The sequence below is a fragment of the Centroberyx gerrardi genome, chromosome 19 (genome assembly GCF_048128805.1).
Source record: "Centroberyx gerrardi isolate f3 chromosome 19, fCenGer3.hap1.cur.20231027, whole genome shotgun sequence".
NCBI lineage: Eukaryota > Metazoa > Chordata > Actinopteri > Beryciformes > Berycidae > Centroberyx > Centroberyx gerrardi.
Genome location: NC_136015.1, coordinates 1,273,234 through 1,293,639, shown reverse-complemented (window position 1 = coordinate 1,293,639; position 20,406 = coordinate 1,273,234). Strand labels below are relative to the sequence as shown.

The 20,406-nt window shown below is 41.2% G+C and overlaps 1 protein-coding gene across 3 annotated transcripts in view; it reads right to left on the bottom strand.

Annotated features, from left to right (window-relative positions):
• Positions 1-3,103: 3,103 nt before the first annotated feature.
• The window catches only part of arhgef2a (Rho guanine nucleotide exchange factor (GEF) 2a), a 78,607-nt gene continuing 61,304 nt past the window's right edge, over positions 3,104-20,406 (bottom strand). For all 3 annotated transcript variants that reach the window (XM_071910590.2, XM_071910591.2, XM_078290496.1), the window contains exons 16-24: positions 17,746-17,934; positions 16,227-16,313; positions 15,751-15,800; positions 14,711-14,743; positions 14,579-14,629; positions 13,543-13,869; positions 13,078-13,249; positions 5,204-5,649; positions 3,104-5,168 (exon numbers count right to left, since the gene is read on the bottom strand). In XM_071910590.2, the coding sequence (XP_071766691.1) occupies positions 5,579-5,649; positions 13,078-13,249; positions 13,543-13,869; positions 14,579-14,629; positions 14,711-14,743; positions 15,751-15,800; positions 16,227-16,313; positions 17,746-17,934 (980 nt within the window). In that variant the 3' untranslated portion in view covers positions 3,104-5,168; positions 5,204-5,578. The remainder of the gene's footprint in view (positions 5,169-5,203; positions 5,650-13,077; positions 13,250-13,542; positions 13,870-14,578; positions 14,630-14,710; positions 14,744-15,750; positions 15,801-16,226; positions 16,314-17,745; positions 17,935-20,406) is intronic.

The window sequence follows — 20,406 nt, the reverse complement described above, 5'->3', positions numbered from 1 at the left end:
GTGGTGGCCAGTACACTCTTCTTTACTGGTGTGTGCTGTGGAGGCAACATTAAGGCTGGGAATGCAGGCAGGATTAACAAACTGGTCAAAAGGCTGGCTCTGTTATGGACTGGTAAAACCAACTGGTTAAAAGGCTGGTTCTGTTGTAGACTGGGTAGGGCTACTCAGAGAGTGATCCCCATACCAGGACTCACAGGCCTGCAATGGCTGCAGAGAGCAGGGTTTAAATATCACTATCAGCAGACATCAACAGGATACAGGTAGGAGACAATACAAAGCGGGCCAATTAAGGGTAATTTATGCTTCTGTGTCGAACCTACGTCATAGGTATAGCATATGTACAGCATAGGTACAACGTAGGTACAGCAAAGTCCGCAGAGGCAGCCGCTGTGCAGCCCCCTTTGTATTTCCTCCTACCTGTATCCGGTTGATGTCCGCCAATAGCGAACACAATGGAGCAAATATATTCATTGATAGGACACCTCATCTCCAAATTATAAATTGAATTTGTGGTGAGAATTATCCTAGAACATGAGTTTCAGAGAAAGTTAGGTTACTGAATAAATCATGGTTCTGTTTCGGCTTTTTTACTAGGTGGAGAGGTGGGTCAGTGCCCAGTGATAACTAGCCCTCCTTTTTACCAGCATGTCATCTTCACACAAAATTTATATTTTCGGCTTTATGCCAGTATAAATTCTCAGTGTAAAGACAGCTCCAAAAGTATAACAGTATAATCCAAATGTTCTGAAGTGAAACGATTGCACTGTGAGTCCAAAAGTCCAATATTTACATCATTATCTCCTAGATTTTCCCCACTTGGTCTACCTCACCACACAGCCCCAACTGTAGCAAGCTGATGCTGCCTTCAAATGCTGTCAGAAAGAGCAACCCAAAAAACTTAAGCAACCCAAAAAACTGTTAAATACAAATGGGAAAGTCTAATTTTACATGATAACCAAGATGCCATGATGTGACATTCTCACTCTTTGTTGAACATTTAGCTGAGGTGTCACGCATATACAACTTTTAGCCAGTAAACTTAAAGGCCCATATCGTGTAAAACAGGATTTCCCTTGCCTCTTTGATTATAAAGGAGTTGGATGTGCTATCTAAACATTGTGAAAGTATCAAAACGCATGGTAGCCAACTAAATCCACACAATCGATATTAGAAAACCGAGCCTCTAAACGAGCCGTTTGGACTTAACTTAACCACAACTTTGTGGCTTCACAAAGGTTCGCCCATTATAATTTTTGTAAGAAATAATAGTTTAACAAAGCATTTTTTTCAAAGCGGTTGAGCAGTTGTCAGTTGTTTATTACCGGAGAGTTTTCCCTACCTGTCCTGTCTGTAGCTGTGTCTGTGGTGTCTCACATTTCACTCTTGAAATGGTTAGCCAATCAGAACAGAGGGGTCGTTAATATTAATAAGCCTTAAAGACACAGCAACAGAAACAGCCTGTTATTGGCAAGGCTCAGAGAGATGCTGGAAAATAAACATGTAAAAATGGATTGAGAGTGTTTTTGGTACATGACACCACAAACAGCTTTGAATGGACCTCAAGACATAAAATAAAACGCTGGAAAGTGTAGAATATGGGACCTTTAAAATATCAGTTACAAAACTAATGTGAATAGTCTCTTCTTCATTCTGCCATGCCAGCACAAAGTAGCCGAAATAGTCAGCAAAAACAGCTACTTTTGTGTCAGGGTCTGTTTTAATATTCCTCACTAAAAAGTTATGAGGAGCGCATGAAGGCAGCAAGACTTCCACCAGATCGCTGACAGCCAAAAAGCCTGCAAGAAATAGTTTCCTTTCTGTTGGCTTGACTGTTAATAAAATGCATTTGTTGGATGATTGCATTTGTTTTGTATTGTTTATTGCTATTTAAATTTATTCTAGCCTATTTAAAACACATGTCTGGGACCACAAGGACAACAACTCTACCCAGCCGCAGCCAAAGCCTGAAGCAAATAGGAGATGGCCCCATACACACAGCACACAAACTCAGTCACTCATTTTCACTCACAGAGACAGACACTACCAACATCAATGACCAGGTGCACACAGTCTGGGAAAACAGCTCAAGCAAACTAAATTCCCATTAGCAGGAACGTGAGCTAGAACCAGCTAACTGCTAGCTAACTCTAAGAAGAGACATTTCCAGTAATCGGATGACCAAATGGGAGTGAAAATAAATAATTTAAGTCTTGCGTAGAGCTTGCCTCTCTAATTGCAAACAGGCGACTGTTCTTAAGAAAGGGAGCACAGTAAGAAAAAGCTTTGCTACCTGTGGTTTTCTTTTTGACTGGTGGGATAGATAGGTAGCCAGCATATTGATCGCAGGGAACGCAGCGTTATACAGTATATGGTGCAATGAGATCTGATGTTGGTGCTAGCCCGTGTAATATTTTATATGTTAGCAGAAGCACCCTGAAGTCACATCTGGCAGGAATTGGGAGGGAGGGTAGGATAGGCATTATGTGGTCAGGATTCTGGCAGCAGCATTTTGTATAGAGAGCAGGATGTTGCAGTAGTCAAGTCTCAATGATACAAATGCATGTACTACGGTTTCGGCATCTGCCGTTGTTAAATCTTTGCAGTATTGCAAAAATGGTAAAACACAGTTTTAGTAATGGCCTTAATGTGTGGCTCAAATGCGAGATTAGGAACGAATGTATCGCCAAGATAGCAGCACTCCGGGAAATCATGCAATTATCAAAACTGTGGTGGTCTCAAACTGATACCTGTGTCTAGCTGGTCCTATAACCAACATCTAATGTTTGACTTCAGATAAGCACACCTCTAAGTTTAAGAATTGGGAATGGTCATTTGTTTTTTAATGAGTATATTGAGTTGAGTGTCGTCAGTGTAGCAATTAAAGTTAGTGCCAAATTTACTGATAATTACAGTGAAATCAAACAAATCTAAGGTGTCTTTAAGTGTAACCGTTGTCATGAAAATTTGAAAATCAGCAAAATGTTAAGACACTGATAACATATAATGATATCAAAGACGAGGAGACAAAATAAGTCCTACATTTAAATGTAATGTAATGATGTAATGGTGTGACATCTAAGCAACTGAGAGCCTTGTTTTGGATTTGACATTCACATCTTTAGTATGGCTTCATGTATACAGCAACAGTATACAATCTTCAAATATAGTCATAAAAACACAATATAACTGTCCATTTCATTCTCAAGCAAGCCATCAAAATATAGTACTGTGAGGCAAAGGACAAAGATAAATTACAAGTTGTACTGAGTGTCAATCTGGCATTTAAACAGGAACATTTAAAGCTGCATTAGGCAACTTTGCTTGTTGGTGGCTCCAAATGACAATGAGAGGTAGCCTAACTGTTCAACTTCAATACCCAGAAATCCTGTAAGCCTGCTCATATTTACCAACCCGGCATGTCCGTGATGCTCAAAGGATATCAAATGGATGACAGAGGCAAAAGATCTAATGTTGGTGAGTCCAGCTTTCTCTGGATGGAGCTGCTGTTCAGGTTTTGGATTTTACTCTTAAAGGGCATTAAAAAATGTATGACTTTTATTGACCTCTATCCGTGACTAAGGAATTGCAACAACATTGACAGATCTCTGCCACAGTTTATAGTGGCCTGCAATTGAAAGAGATATAAGTCACATTTTCACAATAGGGACGAGTAAGCTAGCTAATTAGAGCGATATACAACTGACACATTGAGAAACGTATATTATGGTCATTTTGTGCTCAGGGACAGTAAGTATTTTTACATTAAAATCTTGCACAGTACACCTTTAAAAGGGAACAACGGCCAATTTTTGGAAATCATTCTTCTGAAGGTGATAAAACCTGAGTAAAACTTCTGAAACCATGTGTACTAAAAATAACATGTAAGACATACACTTACTAGTGTAAACTTTCAACACAAATGATATTTAGACTGTGATAGAAGATTGATTTATGCTGCTTATTTATGGTAGCTCTGGGCTCCAGCCATTATGCTATTGGACCTACTTGACTTCATGTTGCTGCCACTGAGAAGAGGATTTGCTCTCTCTCAATGAATGTGTGAGCTTGTGAGGGCTACCGTCCATTTTCTAATTCTGATTCTAATTCAAATTTTTAATTTATTTTAAAAAGAAATTGGCCATTGTTACCCTAACAGATGGGCAAAAATACATCAAAATGTATCTTATTACAAATTACAAATACTCCTTCAACAAATGTATCAAAATGAACTACAAAATACTTGCAGAAAGAGCATATGTAATACATGCATTTAGTAGTTTGGAAATACAAATTAGATCTTTTAAACAGAAATTTCTAAATATACATGAAAAAAAAAAATCCTACCCATTATCTCATGCCAAGTGAAAAACTTGGAAGCCAAACTCAGAAACCAGGAAGTAATATAAATTATTCTCTCTTATGGGACATATTGTTTTTAATGTCTACAGAGCTGAGCACCATATGAGCTCAATCAGTGGAGAGGCATTAATCCCATCTCCACCGGTGTGATCAGTTACTAGTCTTTATCATTAGCCTGCTGTCATAGCACTGAACAGTGCTTGATACCTCCAAGGGATTTGGCTTTTCTAAAAACTATTCTAAATACTATTTTTGTATTTTCAAAATACAAATATTGTATGGAGAAGTGTCTTGTTCCAAATTACATAATGATTTTTGACACTGCACTTGACCTGTGTCTGCAACATAAGACCGATTTCAAATGCCTATATTGGAAACACTGCCCATCTGTGGCTCCCCTGGCCACAGATGGGCCACAATCACTAGTCCTCATGTTCATTTGGTTCAGATCTGAAGAAAGATGCAATTCACGAGTTTCAAAGCTGTTTTTTTTTTCTTATTCCTCAAATATATGACAAAGTCTTTTAAAGAAAAAACAAACAAACATGTATTACTGTTAGTTTGCCTCTATGTACAACGGTCATAGCATTTGAATTATCTTGACAATTAAACTTGCGTAGGTATCTGTTATATGTTTTTATAATTTTCTATGTTTATTTAGACTGCAGCTTAGCATTCATTAGTAAGAGAAAACATACTGGGTATCTGCTTAAATAAAGGATGAATAAAAATAAATGATCACCACATTAAACAGCATTGAAATTTGGATAACCCCATTTATAGAAATTAAAGAATTCAAGTGTCTAAATCTCCATTTGTGTCTAATTTTCATGTGTATGTGTACTGGAATATATGTATAGACAGTACATTTTCTAAATCTTTGTCAGAATCTCCAGACTTAATGCAGATGCATTTAAAGGAAATGTCCCCTAAATAGCCCAAAGACAATCAGGTTTGGTCGATCATTTTCTGCATGTTATTCTTTCTTGAATCATCTTTGCAATATCTTCCTCCTCCTGTTATCCACGCCCCTTTGGTCCAGCAATAAAAGGAAGTCATAGAAATCTAAACAAAACTTCAGCAAAACTGAAAATAAGGCAACACACTGCCACAAATCATCACTCAAAAGCAAAGCAACTCAATAAATAATTGTAGACCTGCAGAAAGATGTACTTTGTTGTGCATTTTGGGGAATCAAGGGAAGATAGATAGAAGCTCATTAGCAATGTGAAACATTAGCCTGTCGAGGTTCAGCTCCACTTTCACTCTCCTCAGGGATATCTTGAAGATCTGGAAAAGAGACAGTAATTCAAATTTCACTCATCTCTAAACCTTCAGCTATTAAAGTCACAAGGAAATGACATTTTGATTGTGTCTGGCTTTCTTTTTTCTTATTTTTTTTGATCAAACTTTTTATTCTTTTGTTTTTACAATCAACAATTCTACCATGGGGTCTGTGATGGTATGGGCAGCCACCTAGTGGGAGTCATTAGGTCCAGTGATTGCTCTGCATGGTTGAATAACGGCCAAGGAATATGAGGCCAATTTACAGAACAATCTGCACCCTATGGTGCAAACAGTTTTCCCTCATGATGTTCCAAGATGTTAGTGCCCCCATACACACTGCTAAACAAATTCAAGAGTGGTTTCATGAACACCAGGATGAAGTGAAACACATGGCCTCATCTAAACATCATTGAACCTTCATGGGATGTTCTGGAGAACAGAGTGAGACGTGGATTTCTACCTCTGGAGGCTTTCCTTCTTGAAGAATGATCCAACATCCCACTACACACAGTTCAGGACTTAACAGGCTTGTAACATTCAGTATTCAACAGCACAGTGATCTATTTAACTAATCAGTATATTTATAGTATTACATTCCTTAAGTGTCATCTATTGATCTAATTTTTAATATCAGTATTGAATAGTGATGAGAGTGATGAGAGAGAAGGACAAAGAGAGGGAGGGAGATGAGTGCAAACCCTGGAAAAACATTTCCACCCACACATGGAACACAAAGAGAGCTGAACTGATGCTACACACACACACACACACACACACAGGGAGAGAGTACAAGAGGTGAGAAGTGAGCCATTGTGTGTGTCTTTGTGAGAATGAGCCATTTTGTGCCTCATCGCAAAATCAATGCCTTATGTAAGCCTGTGTGTGTGTGTGTGTGTGTGTGTGTGTGTGTGTGCGTGTGTGCGTGTGTGTGTTTAGCATTATGGAGAGGGCAAAGTAGGCACATCTGAGATGAGTCTATTTTGGTGAACTGATAAGGATATTCCTGCTCTGGACATTCATTTTCCTCCATAGTTATGAAGCTGATATTTTACTAGTTTATATCTTACTGGTTTATATCTAGTTTATAACAACGTGATCCACCACTCTCTTCCACAGCCCATGTTTTCAGAACATATGTCCGTACAATAGTCTTTAGAATACCATCCCTAAAACACTGCACACAAAAAAATTCCATCGTTGTGACATTTGCCCAAGGAAATAAAATCTAGTTCTACTTGTCAAAGGCAAACCATTGCAGAGCATTGATCACTTAATTATTAAGTTATTAATATTTAACAGCCTATAAAAACCCAAAGCAGGCAAAGCATCTAAAATATTCCATAGTGGTATATATTATGTAGATGAATAAATGTGGTTGCATATCCATAGAATAAAGAGTAAGGCAGAGAGCTTTAATTTCACTGTTTTACTACAATTACAATTTCCCATTTGGCAGACGCTTTTATCCAAAGCGACGTACACATGAGATTTTAATACAACACAAGCAAGGATCTAGTCAGGAGAGAACAACGTGCGTAAGTGCCATAAAGCTAAGTTCTAGTCCGACAGGACATAGGTGCCACGAGGCAGTGCATAGAGTGTATAGAGGCAGATAAAGAATTTTTTATTTTTTTTTGTATTATTTAAATAGTCTATCAGGTGAGAAGGTGCTCGCTAAAGAGCTGGGTCTTTAGCCTTTTCTTAAAGATTGAGAGGGACTCTGCGGATCGAATGGAGTTTGGTAACTCATTCCACCACCGAGGAACCACAGAAGAGAAGAGTCTGGCTAGAGACTTAGGGCCTTGCTGTGGTTGCAGCACCAGGCGCCGCTCCTTGGCAGAGCGTAGTGAGCGGGAGGGAGCGTAGACCTGAATGAGGGAGTTCAGATAGGTGGGAGCCGTTTTGGTTGCTGCTTTGTAGGCGAGCATCAAGGACTTGAACTTGATGCGGGCAGCAACTGGGAGCCAGTGGAGGGATATGAACAGTGGAGTGACGTGCTCTTTTGGGCCGTTTGAAGACCAGATGCGCCGCCGTGTTCTGGATCATCTGCAGAGGTTTGAGCGTACGTGCCGGGAGCCCTGCCAGTAAGGAGTTGTACTAGGCAAGGCGTGATATTACAAGAACCTGTACTAGGAGTTGTGCTGTATGTTCAGACAGGTAGGGTCTGATCTTCCTGATGTTGTACAGGGCAAATCGACATGGCTGAGCAACAGAAGCCACATGCTCCTTAAAGGTTAGTTGGTCATCAATCATGACACCCAAGTTTCTGGCAGACTTTGCGGGAATGAGCTGAGCTGATTCGAGCTGGATACTGATCTGTTGTTGAATAGAGGGACTGGCTGGGATGACAAGGAGCTCAGTCTTTGATAGGTTAAGCTGAAGGTGGCGTTTCTTCATCCATGCCGAGATATCGGCGAGGCATGCCGATATCCGTGCCGAGACTGTGGGGTCTTCTGGGTGTCGTCAGCATATGAATGGTATGAGAAGCCATGTGAGCGGATGACTGCAACAAGTGAGGTGGTGTATATTGAAAAGAGAAGGGGTCCAAGCACTGACCCTTGAGGTACCCCTGTGGACAAGCAGTGCGATTTAGACACTTCCCCCCTCCAAGACACTCTAAAAGATCTCCCTGAGAGGTAGGACTCAAACCAGTGGAGAGCAGATCCTGAGAAGCCAAGCTCAGCGAATGTGGAGAGCAGGATTTGGTGGTTAACTGTGTCAAAGGCAGCCGATAGGTCAACATTAGAACAGAAGACTGACCAGCAGCTCTAGCTGATCGCAGTGTTTCCACTACAGACAAGAGTGCAGTCTTGGTAGAGTGTCCGCGTTTGAAGTTGAGGGTGGAGGTGGTGGAGGGTTGAGCAGTGTGTTAAAAGCTGAAAATATTTTTCAAGCGTCTTTGACGCTGCTGATTTTGTCATGAAAATAAGTGGTCTTGGCACTTTTACATGGGAGGAGAATGCTGATAGGAGAGACTGATAGTCACTGAGGTCAGTGGGATCTCTGGATTTGCGCCATTTCCTCTCAGCTTCTCTGAGCCCCGCCTGTTGCTCTCTGACTGGCTCTCACCAGTGAGCCATGGACTGGGGGGGTGTTACGAGCAGGTTTGGATGAGAGTGGGCAAAGATTGTTTAGAGAGGCGGCTAGCGAGGAGCAGAGTGTGTCTGTAGCCTCAGTGACGTGGAGTGAGGAGAATTCAATATGAAGAGGCATGGTAGCTGAGACCTCATTGGAAAGCTGAGCCGGTATGAGGGAACGGAGGTTTCGTCGGAAGGGGACCATTTGCGGCGGAACGTTAAGATGTTCCGGTAAGGAAACCGTGAATTTAAGTGGTCTGACAGATGTAAGGGGGTCACAGTCAGATTTGCTGTGGAGCAGTTCCGAGTCACAATCAGATCGAGTGTATTGCCCGCTTTGTGTGTGGGAGGGGTGGAGACCTGTTTGAGGTCAAATGAGGACAGAAGTGAAAGGAAGTCAGCCACTTGAGCTTTCTCAAGATGGATATTCATGTCCCCCATGACAATCAGTGGAGTGCCATCTTCAGGAATGACTGAGAATAGCATGTCCAGTTCAACTACAAAGTTCCGCAGTAGCCCTGGTGGGCGATATATGACAACCACAAACAGCTTAACAGGAGTGGTAACCATGATTGCATGGTATTCAAAGGAGGAGTTAGGGGGCATGTCCACCAACCGACCTGTTGAGCGCTTGAAACGCTGGTGCTGAGTGCTTTGGCCTCATCAGGTGAGCACTGGAGCGGGGAGCGCTGAGAACACGTCTCCTGGTATTGTTGCTATGCTAAATGTTAGAGGGAGGCGTTTAATAGCTAGCTGCCGGCTCTTGGTCCCGCCCCATTCATCCTCATTGGTTGGTAGAACTCTGAAGTGACATTGACGAGCGGTGCGCTTCAGAAAAGTTGACATTGTTTCAACTCGAGAACAGGTTCAGCGCTCACAGCGCTCAGCGCTCAGCGCTAAAAAGAGATGAGGTACCCGTTTTGGGTCGTAGGCGCTGAAAGTGCTACTTTTCCATTGGAAATAATGAAAGAACAGCGCCAGCGCTTTTTTCACAGGTCTTTGGTGGACATGGGGCCTTATTGCTTAGAGGAGAAAGCTTAGTAAATTTCCAGTCTTTGGAAATGAGGGCACCTGTGCCACCTCCACGCCCAACGGAACGAGGTGTGTGGGAGAAAGTAGAGTCACTAGTAGTAGTAGAGTTACTATATGCAGCAGCATATCAACGAAGCAATCAGACAAAAATGAACCAATCAGTACATCACATAATCAACCAGCAAATGTACAATTTGGTTTGTACAACAATGATAAAATAATCGACACTAAGTCATTCAGACCATTACGGATCATTGTCTTGAGTGAATGGATCCAGTACATCTCTCTGAGCAAGGAGTTGGCCTCCTTATAATGCCTTGTTATGGCATACTCCATGTTTCACATTCTTACTGCTGTTTTATGCTTAGCTATGCGAGTTTTGAGTATTTTCCGTCCAGTCATGGGGTGGTTGAAAGTTTTCACATTTGTGGTGTTATTTTAACATGTACAATTGCCACTGTGAAACATCTCAACAGTAGATAACTAGGTGATTTTGTTTGACTCATGGGTTTTCATAACTGTGGCCTTAATAGTACGTGCTCGCTGAAAAGCGAGAGTGGAGGTATGTTGGCTAGGACTGTGTTGTAAAATTGGGCAATGTTTTCTGACTAGCCCTTTTCCAAGTACTGAAATGTGTGAATGAGTGACTGGGAAACTGGACAAATTGACTACAGGTGATTGACTGTTCTTGGGGATCTCCTTGGGTGGTTTCTTTCCTCGTTCACCCCGCCTCATCTTCCTTTTCCTCTTTATGGTTGGCTTTTGGGGTGGAGTGGGTCCAAAAAAGTTGCCCTTTGAGTGGATGTTGTCAAATCTCCATCACTGTCACTCACTGTGCTTGATTGATCACTCAAAGAGTGATCAAGTAATTGTTATAATGTACGTATGTTAACACACAATGCAAATCAGATGTTTTGGCATATTAGGGTTGGGCGGTAATACGGTAATACGGTAATACGGTATCCCGGGGTATTTGAAAATAGCAACGGTGTCCGTTTCATTACCGTCATAAAAAAATTTCTGGCAGAAGAAGAGGAGAGAGATGCCCAACCTGCACCCCCGAAAAAAAAGATAACTTTGGGCAGTCTCTTGCAAAAAAAAGCTGATGTGGCGGGCGCGGCAGGTCCCGTCGGACTCGGCACCATAGAGGAGCGAGCAGAATCAGAGATGAATGCCTATTGTCGCGAGCCTGTGATTCACGGAGACGAAGATCCCCTTCTCTGATGGAAATCAAATGGAGCCAGCCGCTTTCCGCTGATGTCAAGGGTGGCCCGAAAGTACTTGTGCGCGTGTGCCACAAGCTCACCATCAGAGCGGGTGTTCAGCACCGCAGGCAAAGTTGTAAGTCTGTTACGTGCCCTGCTCAAGCTGGAAAAAGTAAATATGCTTGTTTTTCTGGCGAAAAACCTAGAATAGGCTTGAAGAATAGCCTAACGTTGCGGTCTGTAGGATACGCTTTTATGCCCATTTTCGTTACTGCCGTTTTTGTTATTTATTGTTATTTTGTTATTATTTGATAAATTATTTGCTATAGGCTTTTAATTTAATTTATTTGTACTGTATTGTAGCCCATAGACAATTTGTTGTTAATTTCATTCCATTTGGTTGACAGACGCCCGAGAATTAATTTCATGTCCTTGCACTATTTTTTATTTACCTTAGGCTACCCGCTGTATTTGCACTCAAGTTTTATATTTGTTGTTAATAGATGACATGTTGTTAATTTTGTACATGTTTTGTTGTTATTGTTTAAATATTCTGTTGTAAATATGCAACGTTTGCTATTCCGTTTCTGATGTTCTGAGAATAAAACTGGAACATGTATCATCATTTTTGTCGTGTGAAAATCACAGTTGAAGTGCACTGCAGCCACCTTGTGGCGGGAAACGGTATAGCAGCGACTACATAAATTCATCATTTGGAATTGGCGGCTCCCTCCAAGCCATACAATGTGATTTTTAATCAGATGGTAATACCGTATACCGCGGGAAAATTTGGGGAAGGTTTAACGGTGTCAACCGCCCAACCCTATGGCATATCCAATACAAATCGGGTATTTTGCCATGTGTGAACAGCAAAAAAACACATAGAATCCGACCTTTTCAAATCAGATACAAGCTACTTTTCATATGTGGTTTGAAATGTGATTCAAAACACATTTGTGGACGTGCCACTCCAGCACAATGCATGTTTGATGTCACATGCTGTGACTTGAGTGGTAAGCAACAAAAATGAACAGCAACATAGCACAGTGATGGCAGCACCAAACAGTGTGGTATAAATCAACCTCCTTATTAACCTCCATATTTCTACTATACAAATTTATTATCATCTGTAATTTTTCTGATTTTTCTGATAATCAAAAGAAACGACCTGAAAAGGGAACATGATGGAGGTCGCAAGGTCCAAAGCGGCATACGCAAGCTGTACCTCGACTACAAACTGCCAACATATAAGAAGCCAAAATCAAAAAAGGTGAAACCATGGCTAACTTGCTGCTGTAACATTTAGAGGGTGACATTAAAACATGAAACTATTCTGCGTAAGGACGCCTGCGTTGTTACTATGACAACCAAGGTAGATATGGCTGCAAAGAACTGTGTTGCTAGAACACACAAATCCAATCTGGTCACTTCTGCCATTGATAAACTTTTCTCTCTTTGTAGTCATGGGGATCTCTCTGGTAATTTTTGAGTTTGTACTGTTTCAATTGTTGCTTGAATGTTTCCAATGAGATTTAGTTTCTCATTGCATTGAGTAACAGCATGAGATCTGGGCAGTTCATTGATTTTAGTTCCAGATTCTTACTTTCTCTAGCTTTTTCTGTTGTTCTGATTTTGTCTTTTCAATAATAAGCACTTCTAAATCAACAGAGCACTTACATTTAAAATCTGCTCCCACCTCTGGGTCACCGGTGCCAAAAGATGGAACTTTATTGATGCATATGCCACAGGGGATGCATTGTTGGCATCTACATTCAGACAGTCAATGCATGCCAGAGCAGTCTTATCTTGTGTTCTGATTGGATGTACAGTATGCTTGACCATATATACAGTATACTCTGACCTTGTGATTGTGGGTAAGACGCTCTGAAGAAGGCTGTTATAGTTGAAAAGCATCAGCGTTTCGTTGATGTGCTGCTGCAAAGTAAATCAGTGAAATGTAAGCTCTCTGCCTTACTCTTTATTCTTTGGATGTGCTGCCACATATATTCATCTGGACATTTGGTCTAAGCACTCTACACTCTTTTGTTGAAGCAAACTTTTCCTACCCCCTAGAATTAATGGTGTATGTTATGTTCAGTGTGCGTATGTGCACTGACCTCTGGGGCTTTCCGAGCGAGCCGATGCCATCCCATCGTCCTCATCTGACGTCACATCCACTTCCACGTCGCTGCAGTCCTGGGGACCTTCTGATTGGTGGATGGATTCCTGGCTGGCCAGTGGTGTGTCGGCTCCGGGAGTGACCTCAATTCCTGGCTGCAGGGATGGAAACTAAAGCAACAAAAAAGGAGAGGGACTGAAGAAACCCAGTGGAAGGAGAGTCAGTCCCTGAGTTACTGTGACTAGCAGTGCCAGTGAGCTAGGCACTGAACCCCCAACTGCTCAGTGATCAGGACAGGAAGACTGTGGTTGTACTGGAAGGCTCCCAGGGGCAGACAGTGGAAGACTGTGGTTATACTGGCCAGCTCTCAGTGTGAATGCAGGATGTTGCTGGAAAAGTGCATGGAGTTCAGCCAACCTTCCTTGGATAAACAAATGTTTAAACAAATAATAATGGTTCTTACCTGAGAAGAGTGGTCCCCCAGCTGGTGGGAGGCTGTGGCTGCAGGGCTGCTGACCTTCATGTGTCGGACTTTCTTCTCCAGCTTGGCCCGGGCCTTCTCACTGTCCTTCAGCCGGCCCTCGGCATCCCGCAGCCTCAGCAGCTCCTCCTGCAGAAGGCTGTGTTGCCTCTGCAGTAGGGCCAGCTCTCCGATGGCTGACCCCGCACTGGCCTCCCCCATGCCGCCATCTCGCCACAGGGGGCGCCACGCTCCTCCTGCTACCGGCACCATGGCGCCCTCTGGCCGCAGGACCAGCTCCAATATGGAGTCCTGTTTAATGATGGCACCCTGCAGGAGGTGAGGGAGGATCCACACTTTCAATGTCTATGTTGCTAGCTATGCCCACCTTTTTCCAAGATGATTCTGTGACTGATCAGAAATTCATGCCGTGAAAGTCAGAAATTCCCAGCCGCTAAGTAATGCTGTGTAGTGTTTACAGTGTATGTTATCATGTTGACGTGACATCAGATCTTGGAAACATTAGGGTCGAGAAATCTCTATGTGGAATTCCGACTTGAAAACCTCAATTCGGAATTTCCAACTTTCTGACATGGTAGCAGCATTGGATTTTCTGATTGGTTGGGAAAGATGCAATCACTACGGAGTAAAATTTTAATCCTGGTTGAGTATCAAGCAAATCTAACCTTTGGAGTAATTTAAGATTACATTCATGATAGGAAAATATACAAAACTCTCATAAAGCAAGAGAAAAATTGTATTCTCATCCACCATTTTCCTGGAAACAAGAAGACTTATTAGAATAATACTACTTGGGTTTGGGTGGTAATATGTTGGGTTGGGGCATGTTTATTGTGCTTCTACATTTGATTGTGTACAGTATGTGTTTCCTGTGTTTTTATGCTGCACCCTTCGGGGACAATAAAGATTTATTTATTTATTTATTTATTATTTACAAATTGAATTGAATGTGTTGTGTAGCTATACACGGTTGTATATGGATGCAGTATGTTACAGATGTGTGTAGGAACCTACTAACCTGGAGTGCATGGAGATAGGCACTGAGATTCATCAGCCTCTGACAGATCTCCTGTAAAATCAAAGGCAAAATGAAGCCAGCACTGTAAAGACACACACACACACAAACAATAAGAAACTTGAATCAACTTACCTCGCTCGGATTGTCTCGACTCCCATTGCGATCCTTTTAGATGTTAAAAAACATATAGATCAACCAGTGGAGAGGAACATTATTTTTTTTGGAAGATACAGAAGATACACTTGAACAGAATACAATGGAATACCTTTACAGTACAACAGAAAGTCATCAATAAATTCAAGTTCACGTTTCTAAAACAAAGCTGAATAAAAACTTAAACTGTTTGTTTTCAGAATAAAGTGGCACTATTTGAATTACACAGAACTGTTAACTCTTCTGAATATTTAATATAACAAATTAGTAATTAAGTGAACATAAATTGATAATAGCTCAAAATTGTTTTTCCATAAATTGAATCATTCTGGCAACTCAAATAATATGTTGATACATATGTAAATATTTCCCATCAGGAACAGAGTAAATTGAAAACAGAATTTGAGACAGAACATGAGAGAACACTCCTACTCTTTTTGACTTCACTTTAATGGAAACAATCTATTGATTAATTTACCATGATTATTTTAAATATTCTGGCTTTGGGTGCCAGAATTGTCCACATGAAAACAACTAACCAAATAGGATTGATTAAGTCATATTTGATCATTATGAATAGATGAGAATGCTCTTTACAGATAATTTAAGTTTATTCAGTTATATTATGACTAGTAGGCCTATTAGATCTGTAGCCTGCAGTTGTCTGCTCCGTTTAGCTATGGCATCTCCTCTAGGCAAATAGCTTTGAGTCAAACAACTAGTGTGCAAAAAACATTACACTGGGAATACACTTCTGAAGTGCAGTGTGTCTCCCCAAGTTGTTTTTGATGTTATTAGTAATAAAACAGGACATACTGGACTCTGCAGTGACAAAGATGGGAGATGAAGACTGTATATGTGTATATTAAAATCAGTAGTGCTTCACACCTAGTGTAAACTGATGTTAATAGTATCTCAAAGGCACAATCTTACCAACATTGTGCTGTAATGAGTATTTTACTGTACTGAGATAAACAGCTGCTAATCAGTGCAAAAAAAAGTCCATGCAAAAGGCCAACCTTTGTTCCAAGGAATTCGTGGGCTCCGTTGACCAACAGCTCCTGACCATCTGAGCACAGACAAACACAAGAGTCACTCAGCGTTTGGCCTCTTGCCAAATCTACATGTCAGTACTTACTTCAATGTGTAACAGTTTAAGTTTGAATTCTAAAATGCTATATATCCATTTTCAAAAATAATTACCTATTTACCTGATATTATTTATTTAATATTTAATGAATATGCCTTAAAAATGTTATTTGGTAATCAAAGGTCTTGGGTTGGCTAATAACTTCAATAGTTTTCAATAATGATTTGTACTTTTATACTAATGATTTTTTAGAGAGGGTGCTCGAATAGGATAGCTCATTTTGGAGTGACACCTAATAAATCTGACATCTAAAAGTTAGGCTTCTGTAGAAGTCAGGGTTCACAGAGGCACAAAATACAGGCTCGTAAAGACAACTTTGGGCAACAACACTGGAAGATGACTCACTGATTACTAGCACCCCCGTGTGGTTGTGGTGGCAGGGCAGAGGGATTTCCACACTGGAGCCCAGAAGGAGCTCACTCAGCCTGTCCACTGAGGAAACGGACAGAAACAACAGACAAAACCTCACACATCCATATAACACTTAATGCTTTGCTTTGAATTCCTTCAATGCCCTATTCACTACATCAAGAATATGAAACAATTTACTAACTTGAAAACTATATTTGAAACCTGTATTTGACAAATAGTATCCCTCACTTGAGTCTTCAAGCCATGCCATCTTTTTCATATTCATTATTCCACTAGACTGTGTTTAAACTACATGGATTGTTTTCTAGATGATATCACTGACGGACAAAATGACTGTCAACAGCTTTCAAACCAAATGACCATGTACAATTTTGTGATATGTTTGAGATGTGCACAATACAATACCTTTCTTTTATGATAAAGTGCCTCTTCAACAACAAACCACAGGAAAAGCTGTCGCTGAAATGCACAGCTACCTACCATGAATTCAGTTCTTGTGCAATGCATACTGTATGACACTGGCTGAAATTCCAGTACTTTGTGGTTACATTCAGGGTTTAAAATTAACATCAATCTAATTCCAGTGACTTTGGCTGTTGTCTGTGAATTTGCTTACATAACAAGCTATTGTGCCAGGTGACATGATTGGTAAGCTCTATTCTTTGAGTTTGGTTTGGAAAGATGCTGAAAGTTGCTATAGAATTTTGTGATGGAAGTGGCAAGAAACAGTTAATTTTCTGCCCTGGTAACATTCTTTTAAGGAGACAGTGAGTATTGCAGAGAATGTACTGTTTTACATCACTGCAAATTGTTTTCCTGTGCTTTTATCATGCTATAAGATATTTATTATTTTTCCCTCATCTTAGTTGTGTTTCAAAGTAAATATTTTGAAATAAATATTGTTTACATGTTACAAGGCTACTCCCAGCAAAGAAGAGGGCAGCGATTTAAAGACGTAATTGTGTAAATTCAAGCTTAATTTTCCATTTAATTTTACGGATTATAGCTGGCAGAAGCACCTTGCTTTGGTTTGTCTGCTGGCTTGAATGGGTTGTGATTGACAAAAGGCGGGGCCTAACGTAACCGCAGAGAACGTTAGCTATTGTTTGAAAATTGGAAAATGCAGAAATCAGGAAAAAAATAACTAAATAAATAAGGTAAGCGGAAATAGTAAGCAGACGCTCCCTCCTGTCTCGTCTCGATCTTCCCAAATGCACGCATTTATATGAAATTATGACTGGAACGGCTTTCAAAATGTAAAAGATTTTGCCTGATATTATTGCTCTGATGCAACTTTGCAAAATGTGATTGTTGGCTTCTCATTCTGATGGATAACCTTAACTGATTGCATTCAAAGTCTCCAGAGTTGTTTTCTATGCCGTTTGGAACTGAATGGGAGCGAATGAGCCCAAGAGGTTTGGCAAAACTGATTTCAGAATACCTTATATACAGCAAATATTTTTAGATGAGATCAAACTTTTGTGTGTGTTACCCTCGGCTGTGGCATCCAGAAGGAGTTTCTCTGCACGGGGAGCCTGGGGGGTGTCAGCCCTGAACAGATAGCGAGTGTTGGGAGGTAGTGTGGCCTCTTGACCCCCCCTCACCTCCGCCAGCTCACAGAACAAAGTCACCCTCTCCTGCAGGAGCTCCAGCACCTCCCGGTCCTTCTGCTGGAGGTCAGCTGGGGATGGGGGTGGGGATGTGGGGAGGGAGGGGGGTGGAGAGAATTAACCTACCATTCACTTGACACACACCAAACCCACACAAAGAGAGAGAGGAGAGACTGGAAGCATCATGTGTGCATTTTCAAACATAATACTTGTTTTACAGAAGGCCATATTGTCGATTTTAGGATTCAGATAGCCTATCGCTCACCTCAAAAAAGCTGCCACAGTGGCACATACGATGAGCTTTGGACAGAGTGACCCCCCATTATTATATTTTAATAATCTTAATTAATATTGTTTTTTTTTGTAGAAATACACTGAAGATGGTCACATTTGCACCACAGAAGCAACCTAGCAACCTACCAATGTCTTTACTGTTGTTGTTGATTAATACGTGCACACTGATAAGAAAGAAAGAAAGAAAATAAGAAAGAAAGAAAGAAAAAAAGAAAGAAATGCACACCACCACCACACTTAACAATGGCACCAAAATGGACAAATATGGCTGTAAATTCAGCAATCACAAATCTATTCATTAATGTGTTCTTAGTTGTTTACTTTACAAGTTATTGAAGGTAGAAAAACTATTATCCACCATATATCCAATATCCAATATCAAGCTAACTTTACTCCAATCAGGTATAACCCACAGCTAAATACAAGTTCACGCCCCTTCTCTGGGGGTTGTCCAAGGGCATTATGGGAAATGTAGGAAACCACTAAATGAATAGCACTAGATGAGGCAGGTTGAGGGAAAGTGGGTACAACAAAAAGGTAAAATACAACACTTCATCACAAAATAACTTTTCCTTTAATTTTCCTTTAATGATTAATTACAAACAAAACAGATCGGGCTGATGAAAATTTTTGGCAGGTACATTTTTGTAGTTTAGCGGCCTTTGGCAGGTGACCCGAAAAGTTAATTTCAGAGACTGCCTGTAACAACACCCCCCTGTGGAAAATTTCAGCAGATTCCATTACAGAAATATGCAGCCTGCTGGCTCAGTGTACTGAGTCATTTTTCGTTTCTAACAACCTTTATAACATGTCAACCAACCCCCCCTCCCCCCGCCACCCTCCCATCTTTCCTGTCAGTGTCTAGTAATGAAGCAGAAATGCCATAAAATCATATTTATAAATAGCTAAGAGAAAAAAAAAAGAGTTGAAATTCAGAGAGAGACAGCAATAGAAAGAGAGAGACATAGCGAGGCGGTGATGGATGGCTAGAGGATAGATAGAAAACTTGATGAGCTTTTCCACTCGGCCTGAGTAGGAGGGAGGCTTCACACTTGTCCTCCCACACTGAGAGAGAGGAAGATGAATGGTGGAGAGGAGAAGCAATAGACAGGATGATTAGGCCTGGCCAGGAAAACAACTATTGGTTTCGAATGTGCAGCATAAGCTGTAATAGAAAAGCTTAAATCACCACCTGCTTTGTTTATAGTAATAATTTATCTACATTGTGTCTCTCAATCTGCATATACCTTATAAAGATACATCAATGGTCACAGAATTTAAAAAAGGGTTAGGGTGTTTTAGATTTTTTTGGGGGGGCTTTATTGGACAGTCATAGTAGAGAGACAGGAAAGACAGAGCAGAGAGAGGGATGACATGCAGCAAAGGGTACTAGGACTTAAAGCAAGATTCCACTTAGTTTTAACATGGGGGTTATTCGGCACTTGACCGCCATGAAAACCATAATATAAACTAATCTCCAAGATCGGATGCAGCTGGATGAGTTTGTAACGTTTGTAGTTTTTGAAAGGATCTGCTCTCCGCTGGTTTGAGTCCTACCTCTCAGGGAGATCTTTTAGAGTGTCTTGGAGGAGGGAAGTGTCTAAATCCCACTGCTTGTCAACAGGGGTACCTCAAGGGTCAGTGTTTGGATCCCTTCTCTTTTCAATATACACCACCTCACTTGGTGCAGTCATCCGCTCACATGGCTTCTCATACCATTCATATGCTGACGACACCCAGCTCTTCCTGTTGTTCCCGCCAGAAGACCCCACAGTCTCGGCATGGATATCGGCATGGCTCGCCGATATCTCAGCATGGATGAAGGAACGCCACCTTCAGCTTAACCTATCAAAGACTGAGCTCCTTGTCATCCCAGCCAGTCCCTCTATACAATAGCAGATCAGTATCCAGCTCGAATCAGCTCAGCTCATTCCCACAAAGTCTGCCCGAAACTTGGGTGTCATGATTAAAAACCGATTAACCTTTAAGGATCATGTGGCTTCTGTTGCTCGGTCTTGTCGATTTGCCCTGTACAACATCAGGAAGATTAGACCCTATTGTCTAAGCATGCAGCACAACTCCTGGTAATATCACGCCTTGACTACTGCAACTCTTACTGGCAGGTCTCCCGGCATGTACGCTCAAACATCTGCAGATGATCCAGAACGCGGCGGCACGTCTGGTCTTCAACCAGCCCAAAACAGCACATGTCCTCCGCTATTCGTATCCCTCCACTGGCTCCCAGTTGC